At 39.6% G+C, this 25,202-nt stretch overlaps 1 protein-coding gene across 1 annotated transcript in view; it reads left to right on the top strand.

Moving 5' to 3' along the window:
• Positions 1–25,202, top strand: part of myo3b (myosin IIIB) — a 59,737-nt gene that overhangs the window by 12,618 nt on the left and 21,917 nt on the right. Inside the window, exons 9-26 of the mRNA XM_053328430.1 lie at positions 1,280–1,435; positions 4,101–4,185; positions 4,281–4,397; positions 4,844–4,948; positions 5,034–5,117; positions 5,539–5,741; positions 5,814–5,912; positions 6,020–6,134; positions 6,225–6,351; positions 7,007–7,217; positions 8,002–8,149; positions 9,307–9,460; positions 9,662–9,750; positions 10,546–10,675; positions 18,689–18,768; positions 19,594–19,614; positions 20,723–20,800; positions 22,659–22,864. Coding sequence (XP_053184405.1) covers positions 1,280–1,435; positions 4,101–4,185; positions 4,281–4,397; positions 4,844–4,948; positions 5,034–5,117; positions 5,539–5,741; positions 5,814–5,912; positions 6,020–6,134; positions 6,225–6,351; positions 7,007–7,217; positions 8,002–8,149; positions 9,307–9,460; positions 9,662–9,750; positions 10,546–10,675; positions 18,689–18,768; positions 19,594–19,614; positions 20,723–20,800; positions 22,659–22,864 — 2,208 coding nt within the window. The remainder of the gene's footprint in view (positions 1–1,279; positions 1,436–4,100; positions 4,186–4,280; positions 4,398–4,843; positions 4,949–5,033; positions 5,118–5,538; positions 5,742–5,813; positions 5,913–6,019; positions 6,135–6,224; positions 6,352–7,006; positions 7,218–8,001; positions 8,150–9,306; positions 9,461–9,661; positions 9,751–10,545; positions 10,676–18,688; positions 18,769–19,593; positions 19,615–20,722; positions 20,801–22,658; positions 22,865–25,202) is intronic.

Genomic DNA, 25,202 nt, shown 5'->3' with positions numbered 1-25,202 from the left:
AGTATATTTTGCCATTGCAACTGTTTTCATTGATGCTTTTTGGATTGCAGCTCTGTAATCAGGGTTAATGGATTGTGTGGTATCATATCAGCATTAATCTCTCCAAACAAAGCCCACCAGAGTTCCACGTGGGGAGGCTGGACAATGTTATCAAGCTTTGCAGGCTGTTTGTGAAGCCTTTGCAGCCCTGTCGTGTGTGTGTGTGTGTGTGTGTGTGTGTGTGTGTGTGTGTGTGTGTGTGTGTGTGTGTGTGTGTGTGTGTGTGTGTGTGTGTGTGTGTGTGTGTGTGTGTGTGTGTGTGTGTGTGTGTGTGTGGAGGGGGAGATGGGGTGGGGGAGATGGGGTGGGGGAGATGGGGTGGGGGGGTGTTTTTGGGGATAATAAATCCATCACCAGCGTCTGCACTTGTGCAGCCAAAGAGCTGACTTCTGTGACAAAGTGGCCTGCCGTTCAGCTCCCCGGCAGCACAGCCCTGCTAATAGCAGCAACCTCTACTTAATGTCCTGATGCTAATGAATTCATGGAATTAACTTTCAGAGCTGAACAAACTGATAAAAGAAACTGAATTTGAGTGTAGATTAGGTGGTAGGAATTAGATTGGTGTTTTTCTCCTATCTTGCCTCTGCCTGCAATTGTTAGTGGTGTAGTGCTTACACACGCATTCAGACGTTTTAAGTCTTTAGCTAAACAAGTGAATGAACAGTAAAAACGTGGATTGTTGATGAATGCATTCTGGAGTTCAAGTCTTTTAATTTAATATTTTTTTGTCTCTCAATATATCAGAACTGTCAGAGATGAAAGAAAAATGTGTTTTTCCATGTGTTGTTTTGCACTGGTGTGTGTCTGGTGACAATATGTTGTGAGCATCTAAATCAGCAGCAAACTGGTGCTGTAGTGCAGCCGCCAGCCAGTATCACAAAGTGAAATCACCTATTGGCAAACACTGGACATCACAGATAGGACGTACTGCCAGGCCATGGCAGGGCTTGTTTGGACTCGGGGCCATGGTGATAGTGACCATGTGGTACTCTGACATAGAACGACAGATTAGTGACCCAGACATTAAAGAAGCTCTCCACTGGTGTGAAAGTCTGTCTGAGCTGATCCTGACAAATCAGATTTCTACAATGTTCAGGTGACTGCGCAGTTTATCATTAGCTGATTTAAGAATCGGTAAATGATAAAGTGGTAGTGAGGTTTTGTCTGTCTTTCATCAATTTTCTTTACCGATTACTAGCAAGGAGATGAGGTAACTTTGTGATGCTTTTGTGCTTGTGAGGTGTCTGATAAAGGATTTTGAGGCGCGTCCATCTGTGACCCACCTCCTGGAGCATCCTTTCATCAAGCAGGCCCATGGAAAAGATGTAGCACTCCAACAGCAGTTATCCACTCTCATTCAGGAGCAACAAGAACAGGGTGCCACGACTAAAACCAAGTAAGTGTCTTAAAATGTTTATTCTTTGTAATTTTGTCCTTGCAGAAGAAAACTGATATGCTGAGATGACGAAGCTGGTTGCTTGATTTGTGTGCTGTCAGATAGCAGACAAGCACTGACTCATTGGTGATATTATTTATGTCCAGCAGGGGGCAGACTCTCATCTTCTTACACTCCACTGAAATGATGATGAGCCCCAGTAATGGACATTACAGTATGTGATTAAAGAGAAGTAAGGAGACTGTGACTAATTCAGAAGGAGTGATTGTGCTGACTAACCTTAGATTAATACCATTTAGGTCAGTGGATTTGACAATCATCTGATGGGGAATCCTCAGTACAAAGCAGTTCTCCACCCGTGTGATTAAACTAATGATGGAGTAAATATTCTATTCAAGATTGATTTACTTCTGGAGACTTTTTAGCTGTACACTCTGCTTTCCATTTGTTTCAAATAAGCTAATCAGATTAATGAAAGAGTTTTTCTTTAAAGATTATAATAACAGCAACTGCACAAGTTTCTAATGTTTTGTACAAACTGATAAATATGTATGTTGGTATAATTTGTAGAGATTTCATCCTAAAATGTGTCGTGGTGAATACTTCACCCAGACACTCTCAGTGAGTGCAGCGAATGACAGAGCAGAAACTCTTCGGTTATTTACTGGAGAAATACTGACTTTGGCAATGCTTAATCTTCATTATAAAGGAGTTCGCTGAACCTGCCCTTGACTGAGAGTCTTGATGTTGTGCCAGCTCTGTTTACTCCCGAGAGTGTGCAGAGTCGGTGCCTGAGCCTGATCCCGAATTCCTGTCCACAGTGAAAGTGGATAATGGGATTAGGAGCTTGTAGGGCGAGAACTGGGCTTGCCTGGTTTAGTCTCTCATGCCACAGATCAGCACACAATGACTCCAGATAAGAATAAAGACATAGAGAACTTAAAAGTAGCTGCCGTAGGTGGAATAGTGTTATTTACTTCAAAGCAGGAGAGCAGGAGAGGCTAACGGTCTCAAGTCCCTCTCTAAAGGGACGGGATGACAAGTATTCACGTTATAGGGACCACATATGGAGCATGTGACTTTATTTCTGTGCTGCTGCACTTACACTTTATTCAGAATGTAAAATGAATGAAAAGGCAGAGGATGGCACAATTCTTAACCTGAAGCTGAAATATTTTAATTCATGATATGATATGATTGATTATTTATTATAATAGAATATAGATAGCTCTTATAATGGAGGATATTTTATTGTTATTGCAGTTTTCAGGATTGAGAAATAACCAGAAAATCCAAGTTAATCTGTCTTTAATTGTTTTCTGACTTCGTCAGTGTGTTGTACTTTCTTACTGAAGATGTAAATCTTTTAAAAAGGCTCAAAGATATGTGATTTTACTTTTAGAAAAGGCTAAATAATTTCTTTAAACTGCTGAGTACTGCAGTTTTTAGCTAAACTTAAAATTATGCATTTGTTGGGGACTATTTTCAGCTGCGCATTAATTTTTGTCAGTTAGTGAATATTTACAGCAGCAGGATGTGGGACTGACTCAAAATAAACTTCAGTGCCCATGCTCATGTCACCGAGTCCAATGATGTGGCTCATTGATGTGTTTTTTTATGATACATGGATGTCAGTCCACCACTTTACTCCAGACTGACATATCTCAACACCTATTTGGATGTTTTGCAGTTATATTTTGTACATACTGTGTTTGTACATGTCCCCTTCAAACTGAATTTTAATAACCTGTCATCTTTTAACTTTTCATCTAGTGCCATCATCAGATCACAATTTTTGATTTGGCCAATAGTTTGGTTTATGACACAATACCAATGAAACTAATGACATTCACATCAGCTAATTAGCGAATATATTAGCATGCCAATGTACTAAACTAAGTATGGTAAAAATTCTACTGGCTAAATATCAGCATCATTGTAATTGTGAACAGGCAACTTTGATATTGGTATAGTACATTTTTAAATGTTTTTATGTGTATAATTTTCCTTTAGCCTTGAATAACTATTTTATGTGCATTACATCACACCATTATAAAATGTATGGCTTTAGTGCAGGCGTTGTTGAGGATAAAACCACTAATGTAAATGTGCAGTGTGCTGCACAATCCAGGAACAAACCCAGAAGCAAGAAAACCCTCATTCAAATGAATGGGCTGCATATTGAGCCCAGTATCCAGTTCTAATATACATCTGTGGGCTGTAGGCTGTCAGTCTTGTTAGTAGATTTTGGATTATGATGAAACTCTATGACAGGAGAATAAGCTATCATGCTTTGGCCACACAGACAATACATGTTTGTAGTCTATTAAACATATTCACATACATGCTCTATAGGCCCACACAGACCGAGCTCTCTCTTGCTCTCATTCACACACTCTGGTGTCCCATGAGGTTTCTCACAGTCCCATGGAACCAGCTGGCTCTATGCTGACCTCTGCCCACTGGGGCTCATTGGAAATTGATAGGTCAAAACACAGATGAAGTGCAATCACAGCCTCTGATAATGGGAGATGTGTCCCCTGGGAAGGGCTTCACATAAACCTTAAAAAGGACTGGGTTTTACATATCACCAGTCAAACTGTTGTCTCATTTGGTGGTCGCTTTACTGCTTTCTGATGCATTATCATGTCCTGGCTTCATACAGGCACGAAAGGATCAATACTCGTAAAACCCTCATAATAGAGAGCTGTCCCGATGATGATCTGGTAAACCTGGAGTTCTTGGATGAGGTAAGATTTAATGTGTTTATCTCATCGTGCATTGATTGGCCCAAGGTACAATATTCTTCATATAATGTGTTTTTGTTTTTTAAAATTTTCTACAGGAGAAAATAATCAGCCATCTCCAGAAGAGGTTTGATGAGCTGCAGGTGTACACTTACGTTGGTGACATCCTCATAGCTCTCAATCCTTTCCAAAATCTCAGCATCTACTCTCCCCAGGTTAGTTATGGATAATTCATACAACGTTCCCAGTGGTTCTTCCAATCATATGGATATCATAAATGATTGCTCATAAGTGCTAGCACTGGTCCTCCCTCAGTGGGTATACATACCACACTGTATGTTACCTTCTTGTTACTTGGTAGTGACCGCACACACAGCCAATGAAGATTCATGATCAAAGATATCTTATCAATGTTGATAAGAGAAATAGTGTGTTTCTGGAGCATAGTCAGCAATTTCATCCAATTTTTCTCTTAATTTTTAATTACTCAAGTGGACCCCATTTTTTATCATCTGTAAACTGCAATGGCTTCCTGATGTTCTCTTGCTGTAGCAGATAACTAATCTAGGTGTGTGGAAGCATAAAGTCTGGTGAACATTAGTTTAAACTGACCTGCTCCTTAAATAAATCAAGGTATTTTTCTTTGTGTGCCTCCGCTCAGTTTTCTAAGCTGTACCACGGTGTGAAGCGAGCTGACAACCCTCCACACATCTTTGCCGCTGCTGATGCGGCTTACCAAGGCATGGTGACTTTCTGCAAAGACCAGGTATTCTACAGAACACCTTGTGATTATAAAAAAATATTGCAAAATGAAGACAAAATCCTTTATTGATGCTTTCCTTTTGTTTCAGTGTATCATCATCAGTGGGGAGAGCGGAGCTGGGAAAACAGAGAGTGCTCATTTGATTGTTCAACATCTTACTTTCCTGGGAAAGGTAGAGTAGCTGTGAGATCACTGGCCCAGTCCTAGTCCCCCTCCAACAACTCTATTGGACTAAATCCAAATACTCAGAAATCTCCACCATGTCATCACAGGAAATATAGTACACATACAGACATAATATACATACGTATACATACATACAGTATGCTAGTTCCCTGCATGTGTTTTTAATTGAAAGGAAAACGTTATCTTACATCTTCTTGGTTTATTTTCCTTTTTTTCTGTTGATTTAGCTACAATTCTGCTATCATTGCCATTTTAGCAGCATGTAAGAAAGTCTGCATCAAGTCAACGTAGAGGAAGTACATGTCGATCTTTGAGTGCATAAATGGGGGCATTGCAACTGGGACATCTTCTTAACACTGAGAAATATTGAATAAGAAAGAAAATAAGAAACATGTTGTTGCTTTCAGGCAAACAATCGGTCACTGCGTGAGAAGATCTTGCAAGTGAACCCCCTTGTTGAGGCGTTTGGAAATGCCTGCACAGCTATCAATGACAACTCCAGCCGCTTTGGAAAGTACCTGGAGATGAAGTTCACACCTACCGGAGCCGTCATTGGGGCCAAGATATCGGAGTACCTGCTGGAGAAGTCAAGGGTCATCAAACAGGCTATGTATGCGCCTCTCACACTCAGTCTCATTGGAGTTGCTTTTGTCATACTTTTGACAACTTTATTTTCTTTCAGGAGAGAGAAAAACTTCCACATATTTTATTATATATATGCCGGGCTCTACCATCAAGATAAGCTGAAGACTTACAGTTTACCAGATGGAACACCTCCCAGGTTAGTGCTACAGTTGGGCTCTGACATGTTCATACAGTAGAAATCCTGCCATTTTTCACTTCCTATCATGGAAACTGACAGAGGCAATAAATAATATGCATCTGCAGGTACATTGACAGCCAGCACTGCAAAGTGATGCAAGACATCGTCTCCAGCAAACTGTACAAGGACCAGTTTGACGCAATTCAGGAATGCTTCCGAAACATCGGCTTTACTGAAGAGGTACTTTAACATTCACCTAAATGTGCATCATTTGTTTACATATCTATCAAGTGCTATATTCTTTGTATCTGTTTCTTCTTTTCATTTTAGGAGGTCAACTCTGTTTACCGAATTCTCTCAGCTATATTGAACACTGGCAATATTGAATTTACTGCTATCACATCTCAACACCAGACCGATAAGAGTGAAGTGCCTAATTCAGAGGCCTTAGAGAACGGTGAGATATATTTGGCACTGTGTGTTGTTCTACTCAGCGATATTCTTATTTAAGCCACAGAAACATACTGTAACAGTCTCCCTAAAGAGACAAAATTGCATTAAGTGATTTAGATGAGATTTAAAAAAGGAGTCATTTTTTATGTGGTATTCCTCCCTGTGTGATGATTTAAGGACTGCACTCTGTCGTAAAATGGGCTCCTTTTCCATAGATATTCTCTGGGAGGATGATTTTGAAAAGACCTAAGTTGTGTTTTAAGAAGGGACTCTTTTCTGTGGCAGATTTTATCTGTTAAATTTGGGAGAAGGAAAGAGAAATGTGTTGAAGTCATCTCTTATGTAGTGGAATCATCTGTTATTGTTGTTTCACTATGGCAACTGTATTTTAAGTGTCTTATGAGACTTTATGTACATGAGAAAAAGTGAATCCAACATTCATATCTTGTTAGATAGAGAGAAAAAAAGGGAAAAACCAACATTTCCTTGAAGAAAATGAAACCATAATATATCCAAAAGCACAGAACATCCTGTCATTTGCATAAAAAATGTAAAGAAGCAAAGACAGCCGCATTAAAATATTGTTGGGGCTTATTGTTATGCTAATGATAATAGCAGATGAGCTGTTGATTATCAAACTATCTCATCTTTCCTCTCAGCTGCGTCTCTCCTCAGCATCGGCCCTGAGGAGCTCCAGGAGGCGCTGACCTCCCAGTGTGTGGTCACTAGGGGTGAGACCATCATCCGCACCAACACCGTGGACAAAGCTGTTGATGTCCGAGATGCCATGTCCAAGGCGTTGTATGGACGCCTGTTCAGCTGGATTGTCAACCGCATCAACTCCCTGCTGCAGCCTGACATGAATATCTGGTGAGTGTGTGCTGGTGATGAACATCTGTGCAGACGTCCACGGTTACTCTTCTCATCTCTGATTGTCTCACGTGATCAAGTAGAGATTGTGCAGAGCCCTGGTGACCTTTATGGAAGTCTGTAGAGGTAAATGCAAACATGTAGAGGAGAATATCAATGGGCGATCACAAGACAAGCAAAAAAAAGTTTTAATAAATTTTTGATACGGAGTTGCGTGCAGAGAAAATAATGTTCAGATGATTAAAAAGACTTCAGAGAGACTGCAAAGAGGCTGTTCATTGATCCAAAAGAATTCCTTCATAAATATGAGCGTCGACTGTCAAGGAGTCATCTCTCAGAGATGTACAAAAGCCAGAATCCTTTCTGCATTCCAGTCATCTTTTTGGTTTCTTTAATGCCATTAATAACCAGATAGCACTGGCTAAAGGTGACCTCTACATACAGTGGACTGATCATGAAACGCAGCAAATCCCAGCACTGAATATAAAATACAGAATGTGAAGTCTTCATTCTGTATGGTAGAAATATGTATTGTTTGTGCACATATTGAAAATGGCCCATGGTTAAATCAATATAGAGTGAAATAAAATCATTTACCAGGCTCTGACTTTGTGAAAGCTGATGTTTATGTTTTCTCACCAGACTAGGCCGTCCAGACCACACTCTGTATTTGGGTTTAACTTGCGTTATCATTAAATTTTTATCAATTAATACAGCTTCTGGGATTTGCTTGTTCCATTACACAGAAGAATAAGTTTGTTTGTCCCCTTTTCCTCCTTTGAAGTGCTGCAGAGAGCGGCATGAATGTGGGAATCCTGGACATCTTTGGATTTGAAAACTTTAAGAAGAACTCTTTTGAACAATTGTGCATCAACATCGCAAACGAACAGATCCAGTTTTACTTCAACCAGCATATATTTGCCCTTGAACAGGTGAGTTTGGCACACATATTATGAATGTTGTAGTATGTTTGTTATCATGCGTTTTGCTAAAGATGTCAATGTAATATACTTGGAATGAAAGCATCCACCCAACAGCACTCCTCAGCATCAAGCCTTTGAATACAATTATGAAGTATTATTTGTGTGTTCACGCATCCATCAAGGCAGAGATGCTCTCAACATGAGCATTTTGTTTGTTGCCGGGGTTGTGATGTGTACGGAGTTGTTGTGCACCACCAAATGACTCTTAATTGATTTAATGAAGTTGTTTACGCTGAAGTGCGAGAAGTCTTTATTTTCCTTGATGCAAATGAATAGACATTAATCAAACAGCGTTTTAACCATGATGTCTTTAGTCTGTTTTAACTTTGCAACAGTCCTTCTAAAAGCAATTACACAGCAACAGGTGACAATGGTATTTATACGGCACATTTCATTGCATACAAACTCAAACTGCTATGCATACAGCAGCACATCTACTCTAAACAAAATACAAATGAGAATTTATTCAGGGATTAGTCTCTGCTCATTCATTTACAGTTTGCAGCACTCTCCAGGACCACAACTGTTATTGGAATCTACATTTAGCTTTTACACATTGATTACAGTAATGATCATTAATAATAAGACTTTAAGGAGAGTTTCTCCTCTACAAGGGCTGTAAAGCTGTAGGGCTGATGTTCAGTGGAAAAGAGTCTTTTTTTATTTGGTGTGGATGTCTTCAGTCTCACTGTACATAGAGACTGATTATTCTGAGTTAATGACTTAAACATTAGGATGGTTTAGATCCATTGGTTCCACTTTATTAGTAAAATATATATTTAAAACAACTTTTTGATCTGAAATTAAATAGATGCAATAATATAATATGACTCTGGGTTATTTGCTAATTGAAATAAATTATGAATGAGTAAGTGGCTCTATTTGTTAGTTCAGAGCTGTTTTATGCATTCAGTAAAATACTCTATTATGCTGTAAACTTCAGCCGTAGACACACACACACCCTGCTGCAGCTGTTTGGTTTTGTTGATTAGAAACTTATTTTTCCCCTCACACATGCACAAAATCATATTTATCCCAGATTGTTTAATTGGGTCATTTAGGGAAATCTCTAACTAGATTGTTCTATATTCTCTGACTCTAATTAGATGGAATACCAGAGTGAGGGAGTGGATGCCAGCCTGGTGGAGTACGAAGACAACAGGCCCATCCTGGACATGTTCCTCCAGAAGCCCATGGGTCTCCTGTCCCTGCTGGATGAGGAGAGCCGCTTCCCTCAGGCCACTGAGCAGACCTTAGTGGGTAAGACTGCAGCCACACCTCCTACACGCTTAGTCATTAAACAAACACAAGTCACGGAAAATGAGATCAGAGGTTGTTGTCCTCTTTTGAATGTAGCTACAGCTTTTCCCACAGTTTTAACAGTTTTTACTTCACTGTTCTGCATAAAGCCTTTTTTCTGTGTTTAATTTGTACTTTCTTTGTCATTTCTTGTTTTTACAGATAAGTTTGAGGACAATTTGCGCTGCAAGTATTTCTGGATACCGAAACGTGTGGAGCTTTGTTTTGGAATTCAGCATTATGCAGGAAAGGTATGAAATGAGATGCATGGTATTTTTCAGATTGATGGTTTTAAGCCTCTAAATTAAACTATGATTTGAATTTACCCTTGGGTAATAATGAATTATCATTTATTGATTTTCCACAACTATATGATTATATTGTGTTATCCTTTCATAAAGTTCTGTTGTATGAATAAATGAAAATATAGTAATTAAAAACCAGAAAGATTAAATGTGTCAAATATTAATGATATAATGTATGTGACTTTGACCATTTATCACATCATGATATACATCGATATTAGAAAAACATTCTTCCTAATATGATTATATTAATTTCAGGCACATACAAGAGTTAATAGTAAATGAGGTTGTCTCCTTAAAGGTGCAGTGTGTAGAATTTAGTGGCATCTACTGGAACAGACTTGGCAGAAATGGAATATAATGTTCATTCGTATGTTTTAATTAGTGTGCAATAACCTGAAAATAAGAATCATTGTGTTTTCGTGGCCTTAGAATCCTTTATAACTACATAAGGAGTAGGTGTTCTTCCATGGAGCCCACCATGTTGCACCACCATGTTTCTACAGAAGCCCAGAACGGACAGATCAAACACTGGCTCTTGAGAGGGCCTTTTTTTCGTGAAGTTTGCCTCCACTGTTGGTTCTCTAATATGTTTGGGAGGGGAGGGGAGTGGAGAGATATTCAGTTTGTGGCAGTCTGCAACCTCACTGCTAGAGGCCACTAAGTTTTACACACTGGTCCTTTAAATTTGTGAATGTAATATTTTTTGTGTGAATTTCTTCTGTCTATATTACTCGACAGGTAATGTACAATGTTAACGGATTTTTGGAGAAAAACAGAGACACTCTTCCTGCAGACATCGTTGTGGTGCTGAGAACATCAGAGAACAAACTTTTGCAGCAGCTGTTTTCCAGCCCCTTAACTAAAACAGGTATGCCATAATACAGACCTCAGTGACAAATATACATACTGTACAAATGTAGAACAGCTCAGCCACTGACACTTAACAGGAACATTATTCTACCGCTAACCAAAATGCAAATGAAAATGGAAACTTTTCTTTGAGACAAACTATTGTTAACAATAGCAGGTTTCTGACTGTATTACTCTGAATTGTGCTGGTGTCTACTGCTTCCATAAATGTTCAGGTAAGTGGGTTTCTTAAAGACGCGGCTCCCAGGCAACTCCTGGTCCCTCTTCATTTCAAGCCTCTGTGTGCCGTGCTCGGATAAATCTGCAGTCTCCATTATCTCTTGAGAGGCTCAGCTCTCTGCACGGCGCTCTGTTTTTATTTTCACTAAGCTGTCCCTCTTGGTTTCCCACTGCTGAATGCTATCTACAGATTGTGGGTGCAGTGGGATATTTTTATGATAAGGTTTCTAAATACCCAGGGGATAAAGAAACCATATTTAGAGAACACAAAAGCAACTCTTCCCACCTCTTTTCTGTTGGTTAAATGAAGGTAGTAATGTGCTCGTCATTAGCCGTAGCTGAGGCCTCCTGGTCACTTGACTTAGCTGAAATGCTAATAGATGTGTTGAATTATCAGATTCCCACTCCCGACTTTATTTCAGCTAAGCCACATTATGTGATTCACTTCCTTTTTAGGGAGCTGTAAATGCCTGCTTTCACTCCCAGTGGCATTAAAGGAGCTTCAATTCACAAAAGGCACCTTAGCTGAGACTCCAGTAGGAATCTGTGTGATGTGTCTGTAAACTTCAATTGCAGGTTGTGCGCAAGAGAGCCTTCAGCCACTTCCTTTATGCAATTAATGGCTTCAGAGGAGTACACTCTATAAAAATAAATTCAGTAAACACTTAGGTTCAGTACAGACAAGTGCAGTGAGGAACTGAATACAAACGAAGATGTGCTGTAATGTTTACTGCTCCTGACATAATGTCAATTAGGTCTAAAAGCTTCTTTATTTCCTTTTGTGTCACTGCACTTTTGCCCAGCATTCAAAGTAGTGGATGAAGTCAGTATTATCATTTATTGCCAAAGTAAACAGTTTGAATGGTAGTTTTAGTGTACACTTATTTTTCCATGTTCATTTAAAGGAAATGTGTCTGCAAAACGCTCATAGTAAACTCTGTTATTGCTTTGGAGTTGGAGGTCCAATTTTCTCATTGCAGTTTGTGAAACTGCAGATCATCTCGTTAGATAAAAGCTATGAAACACTCTGCTCCGTCTTATCGTCCTGGAAAAGATGCAGCGCCGTTTTAAGGGAGATACAGTATAGCATAAGAAAATTATAAATCTATTCTTCAGGGTAAAATTTGTGGGGGGATTTAATTTGCATTTTACTCCACATTATAGATTCACTGTTATCTGTGAAATTACCATTATCTGGAGGGATCTGATGGAAATCTGTTATACCAGGGTGGTTTCACACTCTTTGGGTCGACTCCTCGTAGTGTCACCACTAGGGGACACCCTCGTAGACCTGCAGTCTGGCTGTGATGAAAGTGAAATAATGGATCTTAGATATCAAACCACACACACACACACACACACACTCACACTCACACATACATACAGAGAGAGAGAGAGAGACATATATGTACTAAATATAAATGTCTCTGCATCAGTACACATATCAAACAGCAATAACAGAACAAATTCTTCCAAGTGAAATGAGTCGCTTGTACTTGATCACTTAAAAAAAAAATGTAATTATAAAACACCGTCCAAATGTATGTAATATTTCCGGAGACTTTTATTCCGTTCACATGCCAGATTGAGAGTGTGATTGTCTGACTATCGATGCGGTTCATGTTTGGAGAGCAGCAGGAAACTAGCATTGCCCCAGAAAGTAAAAGGCTCCCAGGCGGTGAATAGAGAGGCCACTTAAACCCTGCAGAATGTGGGTCCTTGAGGCTTGGACATGTGGTGGTGTTTTGTCAGAGGAAATGGGATGTATTTGCATGGACAAATTCCTCAGAGCTAGGGCCTTTCCCAGATCAGGGGGATCACAGTGTTTGAATTGGCTGGGCTCCGTCGGGCCTACCAGGGCCTGGGCAGCCTGCGGTCACTGTGTGTCTGTGAGTGTGTGTGTGTGTGTGTGTGTGTGTGTGTGTGTGTGTGCGTGTGCGTGTGCGTGTGCGTGTGTGTGTGTGTTCCCTCAGGGCTGCCTGGCCGGGCTTGTAGCACAGCACATCTGCACACACACACACACACACACTGCACCTCAAGACTTCCAGCTCTTTGTCATAGCACAGTGCAAATGGAGGATGTGCTCCTGATGTGAAATTTACAGATACTGGAGCGCAAACAAATACATTTCCTTAATCTTTCTGTCTTATTAATATGCACCGTTTATCTTTGCCAGGATTTAAACACTTCATATGATATATGTGTGTATGGGGAGGGAGGTTATACCTGCACTGCAATTGGTGTTTTATTAGGAAGCAAGCCAGCTGATTATTTGAATTATTCATGTGATTAAACCTAAGCACTGCCAAGATGTATGTGAGCTGTATATGTTATGTACAGCATGTACAGAGGAGCAGAAATGTTACATTAAAAAAAAAACCCAAAAAAACCCTTAATCTATAAAAAATCAGAAAACCACAACTTGAATGAGTCTCATTAAGGTGAAAAACTGATTGTTATGAATTGGTGACTTTTGATGAATTTGTGGATTTACTACCCAGACAATTTTCTGGCACATATTTCCATCTTCAGGAGAGTCTTGTTCATGTTTGCAGTCACGATTGCAACACTGTGAAATACCAAAACAAGTTCATACTTGCAAATCTAGTTTCCACAATATTTTCCTCTGAGATATTTGAGATTACAAGTTCAAGTCCGTCATCTATGTAGCACAATTTACATATTGGTTTTACATCTTCACATGAAGCCACAGTTGCTACTTTCCCATACTTGGCATCTCCTTCTGTCTCTTTTCATGTCAGGAGATCCTCCTGTGCAGAAATGACAGGCTTCATCCAGCGATATGACACATTTGGCTCTTTGTTCTCTCCCAGTAGAAGCCCTTTTTTCATCCCAGTGGGCAGATACCACAGTCTTTTCACTAGACTTCAACACTCTCCCGCTACCTACAGAGACACTCACCAAGTAATTCATAAGAGTGGGGACAAATCAGACCCTAGTAACTACCGTGCATCTGTGTCAGCAGTTGTCTAGGTAAATTATTCTGTAGTAGTTTAAATAAAAGAATACTAGTTTTCCTTGATGAACACTTCATCCTGAGTAAAAATCAAACTGGCTTCCTCCCAAAACACCACACCACCGACCATGTATATACCCTTCACACTTTAATTAACAAGAATGTACACCAAAGAAAAAATGCTAAGACATTCATTTGTTGTTTTTTTTTATTTCAAGAAAGCTTTCAACACTATTCGTCATGAAGGGCTTTATTATAGACTTATACATTGTGGTATAGGAGGCATAGGGGGGTATGATCTAGCTAAATCGATATATTTGGAAATGGATGCGCTGTTAAACCTGGAGACAAACAACCTGAATTCTTCAGCCAGACAAGAGTTGCAATTTAAGTCTGACTTTATTTAATGTGTTTTTTAAATGAACTTGCTGTGCAGTTGGATCAGTGTGAAGCTCCTCTTAGACAGGGAGGCGAAGTCTCTGTTTTATGCTAATGACTTTGGTCTACTGTCTCTTACTGAATTAGGACTACAGTAACAGCTGGATATAGTAGAAAAGTCAGAACTGGGCCTTGGCAGCAAATAAGAAGAAAACTAATGTCATGATTTGAGGAGAACAAATACCTATTTACCATAAAAAAAATCATATCCTTGAACATGATATGAGTCATACCTTGTAACAATAATAGCATAAGGGACTTTTAATAAGGTAGTGAATGCACTAAGCTTGCAATGAAGAAGAGTTTGTTTATAACTTCCAAATTCCAATTGAAATCTTGTCCAAAATATTATGATAGTGTCATCCAGCTTATTGTGCTGTCTGGTAGTGAAGTCGGGGGTCCAGTCCGTCATTGTAGCTTAGCTCATTCAGGCAAACATTCAACAATATCTTTTACACATACACAGAAAAACATCAACAAGCAAAATTAGAGAACTAGAGTGTGCTCACTTTTTGTAATCACCTTAAATCCAGCTCCTTAGACACCCTCAATACCAAAGCCCTCAAAACCCAAAATCCCAGAATGTCCCTTATATCAGCTGGTGCTGAGACATACTCTGACCTGTCTCACACCAGCACTGCTTTGTAAACACCAATCAGCATAAACCAAGTCAGGACACAATGTAAAGAAACCTATCTGGACGTTAGAAAGAAGAAACTGAAAGCCAAAGTAGATTTAAATGTTATCTGGCCCTAAAAAGAGATTATGAATTGGAAGAATATCTCTTGAAAGTCAGAGATAGAAAGAAGAGACAGATTATAACCAAGTACAGGCTCAGGATTGCCAGTTCTGGTCATGAACTGGCAATCAAAAAGGTTGACACACATGGCAACTAAAAGAAGACAGATGTGGTCACTGTTCGACAGGTGAGGTTGAGACAGAGATGCACTTCCTACTTCCTGCTACTACTACTTAATATAAAACATTCAATATAATAAGGAGCATTTACTTTAACAAGTTCAGCTCTAAAATGTCAGCTTTTAAACATTTATCAACATTAGAAAAATACTCCTAGGAGAAAGAGACAGGGCTTTATAGTTTTATTGCTGCCCAAACACACACATTCATAGTATTGTTATTTTTGTACTGTTCAAATATTGGTATGAATTGTGTTTTGATGCTATGGCAACATTGTACTCGAAACTTTAATGCCAGTAAAGCCCATTGAATTGAATTCATACTTCTGCTCAGTTTCTCCCCTCATTGCGGTATTGGAGAATGTTTTGAGTCAGCAGGAGGAATTTGACGGCCTTGCACATCAATAGTGAGGAGCCGGCTCTCCTAAGTCACATGGTACAACATCCTTTGATAAATGCAACACTGTGTTGTGTCACTAAAAGCCAATTACACCATGCTTTTTATGATTGATCTGCTCTGACAGTAGTGGATGGCATTTAAATCAACAGCCCCCGGAGCCATCTCTAGGCATAAACGGTGGTGGTTATAGAGGGTGGGGAGGGTGGCAGGGGGTTATGGGTGCTTTAATCTCATTTGCTTGGTTGCTGAGTTGAGTTTCTAGATCACATGTTTTGAAAAAGAGAGCGGGAGAGCGACGGAGATATCCAGCAAGCCTCTGCTCACTCAGCTCGGAAAGGCTGCTCTCTCTTACAACTTTGATTGTCCCCCGCGTAGACAGCTCGATCCACAGCTTCTGAAGTACAAGGCGCACACTGGCACTCATAAAAGCGTGTAGGGAGGTGTCATATTGAACGCAGGATTGCTTTTTAATCCCAAGCACATTGACTATTCTTGTCAATAGAACCCCAATACAACTGCCAGCTTGAGCTTTTTTTTCCCCCTACAGGATTCTTGCTGGGCTTAATTTTCAAAGTGAACGCACAGATGCCAAGGAAGGCTTTTTTTTTTTTCTCTTTCTGCCCCCCACCTCCCCTATCCCCACCCCCTCCTCCCCCCCCTTTTCCCCCCACACTCTCTGTGTTTGTCCTGGAAGTCCATGCCAAGAGCAACATGCGTGAAGCAGAAATGATCAGTGGGACGCTCCTCCACCGCCTGTTTCTCAAGACTGAATGACCTGATGGGAAATATTCCCCTCACCTGCTCTCCTCTTAGCATTAGCCCTCGAATTATTACACTTCTACGTGAAAGCTCTTCTTCTACTTTTTAATTCCATTGTATGACAGTTTGAGTTCACTGACAAAAATAAGAACTGCTCCTAGCTGTAATTTAAAACATATATGGCCTTTTTTCTTCAACTGAGTCTACTGTCAAAGAACAAATCTTCCCTTTTCTTGCCTCTCTCTGTGTTTGAATAATTATTATCCACATCATTAGACAAGTTCCCCCACTGTATCTAAATTAGAAGGTCTTCTTTCAGGCTGGACATCACAGGTGTTCCCTTGGTTTCATGTCTCAGGAGGCGGAAATCTTTGAGGATACTGACTATTAACCCATGCTCTAATCATCTAGTCAGGAGGGGATATGAAACCCGCCAGAAGAATGAATTAATACGACCCGCCAAGGAATACATGAAGAAAGCAGTGAGTGTCCATTTGCAAGGCTTAGGTACAACTGTCACAGTTTCTCTCATCGCAGCGCAGCCCCTTCATCTCCCCTTGATGGTGTCATGGAAGTGAGAGGCGTGAAAGCACAGTGACACTCCACGAGCCCGTTCCACTCGCAGCCGCTAATTCATCATGACAAATGTGCTCAGATGATCTGGCCCAGCAGCACTAATGGGGAGAGGAGAGAGCGCACTTCATTTGCACAAGACCCACTCCAATTAATCCATCCAGCTTTACTCTGGGCTAATTGGAGCGGGGCCCTCCCTGCCTGTGTGCTGGTAATATACCCGACACAGTTTAACAGCTCCTGTTCTCAAAGATCATACTTTTTTTTGTGTGTAGATTGTGCCGAAGGGGCGTTTGAGGTTGTAAAATCTGTCCCGTTGATCCTAAACACAAGGCCTTCTCACAAACATGTGTTTATAATGAGCAATTCTCATATTTCCCTGTGATTATATTCCTGCTTCTACTTCCAGGTCCAAATTTACAATAAACAGATACAAAAGTGCATTTTTCAGCGTGCCATCTTGAGATTTTTTGTCTGCCAAATGAAAAATGTATTAATAGCAGAATTTATGAGCAGATAAATAAATAAAAATTAGCAGATAACTGTCAAATGTTAAAAGCAGCACCATCACTAGCTTAAAAGAGTGTTTGAGTCCTTTTGAAGTGCACTCACATCATATGTTTTGGGTTGTTTTGACTACAACAGTGTGTGCGTGTGTGTTTATGCACATATATATATGTGTGTGTTTGTCCCATGAGGCATTCCTTTGGCTCACTACAAAACCTTTGGCACATGTAGGACATTCTTTGTCTATAGTTAGCAATGGTCTCACTGTTAATTAATCCATCATAAATTGATGTTGATCTCACCAGTGTTTGATTGATGTTTCTAATACACATTTGATAGTACCGACTCCTCTGAGAAAAACAAGCCCCTTGTCTGGCGGTGTGTCCTTAACAACTGACGCGAGTCTTGAAATTGTATTGCAGTAGCACACTCCATATTTGCATTTTAGAAGTTCGCCCGTGTGCGGTAGAAAATCTAGAACAATTGTTGGCCTGTCACTTCAGCTTTATCTTAAAAAACTTACAAAGGTTTTCCTCCTCACCGTACACGGCTGCTTGAGTAATGCAGCCTCCTGTGTCTGCAGACGTATTTTTCTAAAGGTGTGTGTGGCACATCTGTGCAGCTATTGTTTATTCATGGAGTAAACCCTTTGAAATGTGTTAAGATACTTCCCACTCATTATAAAAATCCTGCCACCCATGGATTAGGACTTTGATGTCACCAATCCTGCTTCAAAGGCTTCTTTCACTGCTATTAATCACAGTTTAGCCTCTGAAGATATAGCCAGAGAAAACATTTGGACATCTTGTGCAGAAACTTTGAAATGTTCAGACTGTCTTGCATATGCTATGTTCATATCCTTTCCGCTGTGTGTGGGGCTGTTGGACTGCTGTGCATGCAGCTGCACTTCTGAGTCCATGGGATTCAGCTCAGTTTTATGCTCCTACTGAACTGTCTTTTATATTGTCCTGCAGTATGAACACTACCATGGACATAGCAGTGTAGTTGTTCACTTTGTCTTCCTTTTTATCTCACTTGTTGAAAAGAATAAAACATCCAAAGTGTTTGTTTGATTATTCACACTCAATAATATTTCCGTCCCTTTATTTCATACTGCAGTTCAAAGATTTTCCAAGATTTAAAAAAAGCTCTCATGACCACAGATTTCACTAAAATTGCATTTTCTCATTATGAATGTCTTATGGGTTTTGTTTTGAACAGGAAATCTGGCAACATCCAGAGCCAGGGTTACTGCTGCCTCCAGATCTCTGCCTCCGCAGCTCAGTTCAGGACGAACCAAGGTGAGGCTCCTGTAGCACAAATCATCACATCTGAGAGCATAATGCTTTTTATTTGTTGCTCACAGGCATCGCACCATAAGAAAGCCAGTAAAAAACCTGTGCTGTGAAGCATAGCCACATTAATTGACTACCCTGTTATATTTGCTCTCTTGCTTGTGGTGATGCAGCATCGCCATCTGGCATTTGGTGTCGACGGCATAAAAGTAGCTTTTCAGACTTGCTGTTAAACTATTGTTGTTTTCTGTTGTTAATGGGAACTAAAGTATTGTAAAGATTTAAGTTTCCTTTTGTAGGTTCCCACAAATTCACAGAATCAGCTTAAATAACTGCATCAACATGCTGAAGCCATGATAGTTTAATGAGCTTAATATTCCACAATGATCTTTCATGTAGCAGCTCTCAAAGGAAGAAACTATTTGAATCCAGTGTTGTCTATTAATCATGTTCATACTGAGGTTCTTCATGTAGAGCTTGTTTGTCTTTTTATGGCGGCACTAACACAACACTGTTAACAGTATCAAAAATGCCTAAATGTTTCTTCATAGCAGGAGATTCAAACTTTCCCACTTTTGGACAGTTTCTTTTCACTGTGTCTATCCACATTATTTAAGGTTAAATCATGTTTGTATGATATCATTTCTCAAAAACTGAAACTATCTTTGTCCTTTATATTTAAAAACACCAAATTCCTCCCATTTTTTCTCGTGGTTTTAGAGGTCACGTTAACCTGTAATGTAAGTGAATTTCAGCTTCTTTACTGCTTGTCTATCCACTTCTCTCTTCCTTTATTTCCATGTTCCATGCCGACATGTGCCGTACTCAAAGTCTCCCAAATACCTATTGAAGGTAAGGCTTCTGTTGAAGATAACAAAAGTGTTGAATATATTTTTTGATCACATACCAGTTGCAAACTGCAAGCAGTCTTTGAATCCACATGATTCACTGAAACCAAATGAACATCATTGTAATTCAAAATTGAAACTTTAACTATGTTTCTCAAACTCTGAATCATATGCAGCTTGTAACATCAATCACAAGTCTGGCTTTGGAAAATGCAAATCATTTCTTTTGAACTGTTTCTCACACAGCCACAATTCTGACATATTAATGTAAACAAATGCACTGTGATGTATCTTTTTAGATTATAGGAACGCAGGCTAACATTAGGGGGGAAAAATAACAGTGAAAAAAAAACTGTTTCACTTTGTTGAACTTCCCCTGCTCAGTTATTCTTGAACAAGAAAGGACCACTCAGTGGGATTGATGTAATATGTATGCCATCATCTTCTCAATCAAAGTGGGGAAAAGTTGACAGAAGCCGACACTTACAAAAAGTTACCAGTAGGATCAGATTAAAGTAATGTGATGGTTGTTAAAATAGTGGATTCGGAGATGACTGTTTGTACTTCTGTGTGATCAGAACAGAAAACTCTCAAGGCGTTCGATTCCTCCCTTCATGTGTCTCAGAGAACGTACCTTTCTTTCTCTGTTCCAGGATGAAATAAAGTATTAAGATATGCACTTTGCTACGTAGACTTACCATAAAATATCTATTGCATCATTAATTTTGATGAAGCCATGAACTGCGAAAGCCATTAGAAAGCTTGTATTGTGTCCTCGTTAATCCGTCGTCGGGATGACTGTCTGCTTGGTGACGGCTAGTCTCATTACTCAGAATGCTCTGCAATTTTCCTGTGCCCCACAGCAGTGCAGAGTTATTCTCTAGATTGTTAGCTTTAAGTGTTTATGGGGCCACGTTATACAGACGGCTCAGTTAGTACAGCTGTGTATTCCCAACTGGCCCATTTAGAGGAAAGGGACCTGCTGTAATAACGTCTTTATCTTTACACAGCCCGCCGAGGACTTCAGGTTGCAAATGAACCGCACCTAATTTGAATCTGCTTCTGGCCTTGTTTATCAATGCACGGCGTTCATTGTCAATGTTTGTGTTCAGGTGGACACCATGGAGATGATGCGTCACCCTGAAGAAACCACCAACATGAGGAGACAGACCGTGGCCTCCTATTTCCGTGTAGGTTTCTTCCCCTTTTCACTCTGCTCAACAGTCTCACAGCCAACAGAGTGTATCATTTTAATCAGGAAGTTTTTCAGAAAGAACTGCAAAAGGAGAAAAAGAACTGCAAATGTCAACAAAATGACTAGTTTTTTGGAAGTTGATAACACTAACATGCCTCAAACACATGACTCAATCTAGGAAAAATGAATCTGCAGTTGACAGAGCACCTCATGGTCTTCAGCAAATATTTCCATGCTGAAAACTGTTTTGATTGTCGTTCATAATTGTTCACCTTCAAAAAACAGTAGAGCAAATTGAAGTGTTACCTTCTTAGTCATTCCCTGCAGAAATGTGAAATGCACCAACTGGATGCTTGACTGTTGTAACCAGTGTAACAGACTTACAGTAATAGCTCACATGGTAAATTCAGCATAATCTACATTTCTACATAAGTGATTTCATTCGTACATCAGCACCACACTCACTTCAATGTTGCTCTGAATTTTCTCTTTTTGAGAGAAACATTCTTTTTCCTCACTGATTATTTTTGATTCAGTTCTGCTTTTCTGCACTTTCTCAGTGTTTAATTCTCAAGCTTTATTTGCATAAATGCAACATCTCCTGCAGACTTTTCACAATTAAAGCATTCCAGGATAGTGATGGGATTATTCTTGCTTATCCACTGGAGGGCTTTTAACGTGAAACACACAAAGGAAGTGCTGAAATTTCATTTAGGAAATAAAGGCCTGCCTCAATTAAAAGCTCAATGAAATAAAAGGTTTCTACCAAAGTGATTTCATCATTATCAGGAAATTATTTAAAGCTGCACTAATCTTTATGTTTAATCAGTACTCCACTGATTGTAACATTGTGAGACTCAGGATGGACAGTTTGTATTTATTAATCGAGGCAGTAAAACCAGAGATATTGTGTTTTATATTCCATTCATTCTTCTTCCTTGTCTACATTACCGACAGTTGAGCTTAACTCAATTCAGTCAACTGTATAAATTGAGATGTGTTTTATATGGTTAAATTACTGTGTGTAATTTGAAAGGGGTTACTTTAAGCAACAAACGCAGTAAGATTGAGTCTGCAATGTAGCTTTAGGCAGTATTTCAGTATCTTCTGCTCATTGTTTTGGTCTTCCAGTTTCTCTACTCTTATAATGTTCTTTTCAATCTTAGCAGCTAGTTGTTTTCAGAAAAAAAAGCTCTGATAAACTTGCTGTATATTACCTCCCCAGCACCAAATGGCAGGCAGACAAAGTTAGTGACCATTTAGTGAACCCAGTGGAGCATTTAGTAGTTGATGAACCAGATATTTGCCATCAGGAGTTAGTCAGTGCAACAAAAAGGAGTTAAGTGGCCAGCGACACGAATCCAAATGAACGATAATGTTGCTCTGGCTCTGCTCGATGTGTGAATAGGCAAATATTTGCCATAAAGGTTTTAAAATATAGATGTGCACAGGTTGTTCTGCTGCCAAGTGCCAAAAAATCAATGAATGCAGATTTAAGCAATTGTATATTTCAAATATTACCACAAATTATTGCAAAAATATCACAAAAAATGGCATTTTTGGTAAAATGGCAAACATTTTTTTAAATATTTAACTATTTGTTTTTGTTATATGAAAATAAAACTCTCTGCCATACTCTGTTGGGACTGATTAATACTGTCAATTACTATTCAGCCTGTACTCTGTTATCAAACGTCTATGTCTGGAAATAGTTGGATGCCCTTTGAAGACCAAATCATCTTAACTGAACTGACACTACCGGACTTCAATAATATGAATTCATGTGATAACTCCTCTGTGGTTTTCTTGTGTTGCCTCTGCCCACTGTTTTCTGTCTCATTATGTGTCTGCAGTACTCTCTGATGGACTTACTGTCCAAGATGGTGGTGGGACAGCCACACTTTGTGCGCTGCATCAAACCTAATGATGACAGGCAGGCGCTGCGATTCTGCAAGGAGAGGGTGATGGTACAGCTGCGCTACACGGGGATACTGGAGACAGTGAACATCCGCCGGCAAGGCTACTCCCACCGCATCCTGTTTGAAGACTTTGTCAACAGGTAATAATGGTGTCGAGACAAGCAGCACCTCTACTCTGCAGCATGCACACATGCTGAGCACTGACACTACCCCAGAGATAGTGCATAACAAGTGAGCCATGCTCCGCATCACACAAAACATGGGTTCTTTAATTAGATAGGGGTACAAGTTGAGCAGAGCAAGAGGCTGACTAATTGGTAGTCATTAGTGATAGTGCAAGACTAAATCCTACAGCTCTTTTAACTGGGTGGATACTCCAGTGTGGAAAATATGGATAAAATTCAAACAGGGAGGAACTGTGATTATAAGGGGTGATGCATTTTAATGGATTTCTTTTTTACTATTCATGAAGAGTTTGTTCTTAAACTCAGTGACCTGGAAAAGCTCAAATGTAGTTTCCCTGTCCCATTGGTATTGCATTAGAACACAATTAAAACAAAATTTCATCATTAGGAGGGCTTTACATAAGTTGTGTTGTTTTTGTTTTTAAAAATGTGGGACAGGATTTAATCACTGTTAATCAGTGCTGCACACTTCTATTCAAATGTCCAACCCTAAATTTAAAGTACATACCTAAACATCTTCAGCCCTCATATGTGTGTGTACAGAGACGTGTCTTTGGGAAAACGGAAGGAAACTTTTGTTTGATCAGTTTTCCTTTGAAAAATGTTCTAGCCACCTCTAATGTGGAGGCTTTAACATGATATGAAGTTTAATTAACTCAGGCTTGTGTCCTGTAGGAAAAACCTTAGAGATGGTTGGTTAGTCTCACTGCTTTAGGGAAGCTTTAAAAATGTTTGCCTCATTTTGACCTAATGGTTTATCTTTGTCCTAGTTTTTGCCCTGGTGTTAAAGAATGATTATTATAAGATCGTCAATTACCTGATGATTTAACTGCTCTCTCTGTAGCACCTGTGCATGAGGTGTGTTTGTGCGTGAGATTGAGAGAGTATTACCACTTCAGACTACATTTAAACCCTGCTATTGAATCCATATCATCCTACCTGAGCCAGGCAGAAGTCGTACAGACAGATCCGAATGGCTAAACTGCACCTTTAGTGAAAACTGATTTAAATTTGTGCTCTCATATCAAAGGCTCGTCTGATGTTGCCAAGCAGTGCTTTGTATTTACCATCAAAGAAATAACAGGTATCAACAGGAATTAGAATGAAAGCCTGTAGACTGAGGCGGGGAGGGGAGGGGAGTTCAAAGAAGTTTTTCTTCTTGTTGTTCTTCTTTTTGACCAGCACCAGAACACAAGAGATGAACTAGTAGTTTAGAAGCCTTGATGTCCCTGAGCAAACAGTTAGAGCCACTTTGTCCTATGCTGGTATTTTGTAAACTACAACAAGAGGATCAGTGGATGGCCCCAGACAAACGTGCAGCAGCAGGGCTGATGCACACTGATAGGACCAGGCTGATGGGCATCTACTGTGGCCACTGAAATTAGAGACGATCATCCACTCAAAAGAGCTCCAACAATGGGCCTCTGTTGAAGACTCATGTTGACATCGGGCTCATTTTTCTGCACAGTGTAAGCAGGCGGTTTTCCAACTGTGGGGCCTCTGATGATGTTTCTGGTAGTTGTGTGGAGAACGGTATAAAGATCTCTGGTCTCTCCTCTTGAACAGGATTGGGTTAAATTACTTTAAAATCTTGACGGCTGTTGAAGACGAGCTACGTGCTTGTAATTCGTTACGTGATCCGCTGGGGCTACCAAACCTGAGAAATCTAATCCGAGTACTTGCAGATTTCACAGTTTCCACCACAGTAACGTAGATAAGAGTAGTAGTAGAGAAAGTCTTCAAGGAGTAGTGCGACATTTTGGGGAAATAGGCCTTTTTGCTTTCTTGCCTAGATAAGAATATCAATACAGCTCTCAGACAAATATGAAACATTTTATACATGAACTTATATATTGATTAAAGAAATGAGATGTAACATGTTGATTATTGACTTTTAGAGGTGCTGGTAGACAGATATTGTTACCTTTGGACATATCCAGGCTAGCTGTTCACCCTGTTTCCAGTCTTTATGGTATGCTAAGCTAACTGTTTCCTTTCTGTTTCCAGTCTTTATGGTATGCTAAGCTAACTGTTTCCTTTCTGTTTCCAGTCTTTATGGTATGCTAAGCTAACGGTTTCCTTTCTGTTTCCAGTCTTTATGGTATGCTAAGCTAACTGTTTCCTTTCCTCAGCTTCATATTTATCATATAGACGGGAATAGTATCAATCATCTAATTTAAAGGAAGTAAATGAAGCTAATTATACCTTTAACATTTTGTAACAAAAATGTATTATACTAGAAATGTGCAGTAATCTATCATTCATACTGATGCCTTGCTCTTTACACAATTTG

Source organism: Scomber japonicus, chromosome 11 (assembly GCF_027409825.1).
Source record: "Scomber japonicus isolate fScoJap1 chromosome 11, fScoJap1.pri, whole genome shotgun sequence".
Classification (NCBI taxonomy): domain Eukaryota; kingdom Metazoa; phylum Chordata; class Actinopteri; order Scombriformes; family Scombridae; genus Scomber; species Scomber japonicus.
Note: the sequence above shows the minus strand (reverse complement) of the source record. Positions and strands in the feature narration are given on the sequence as shown.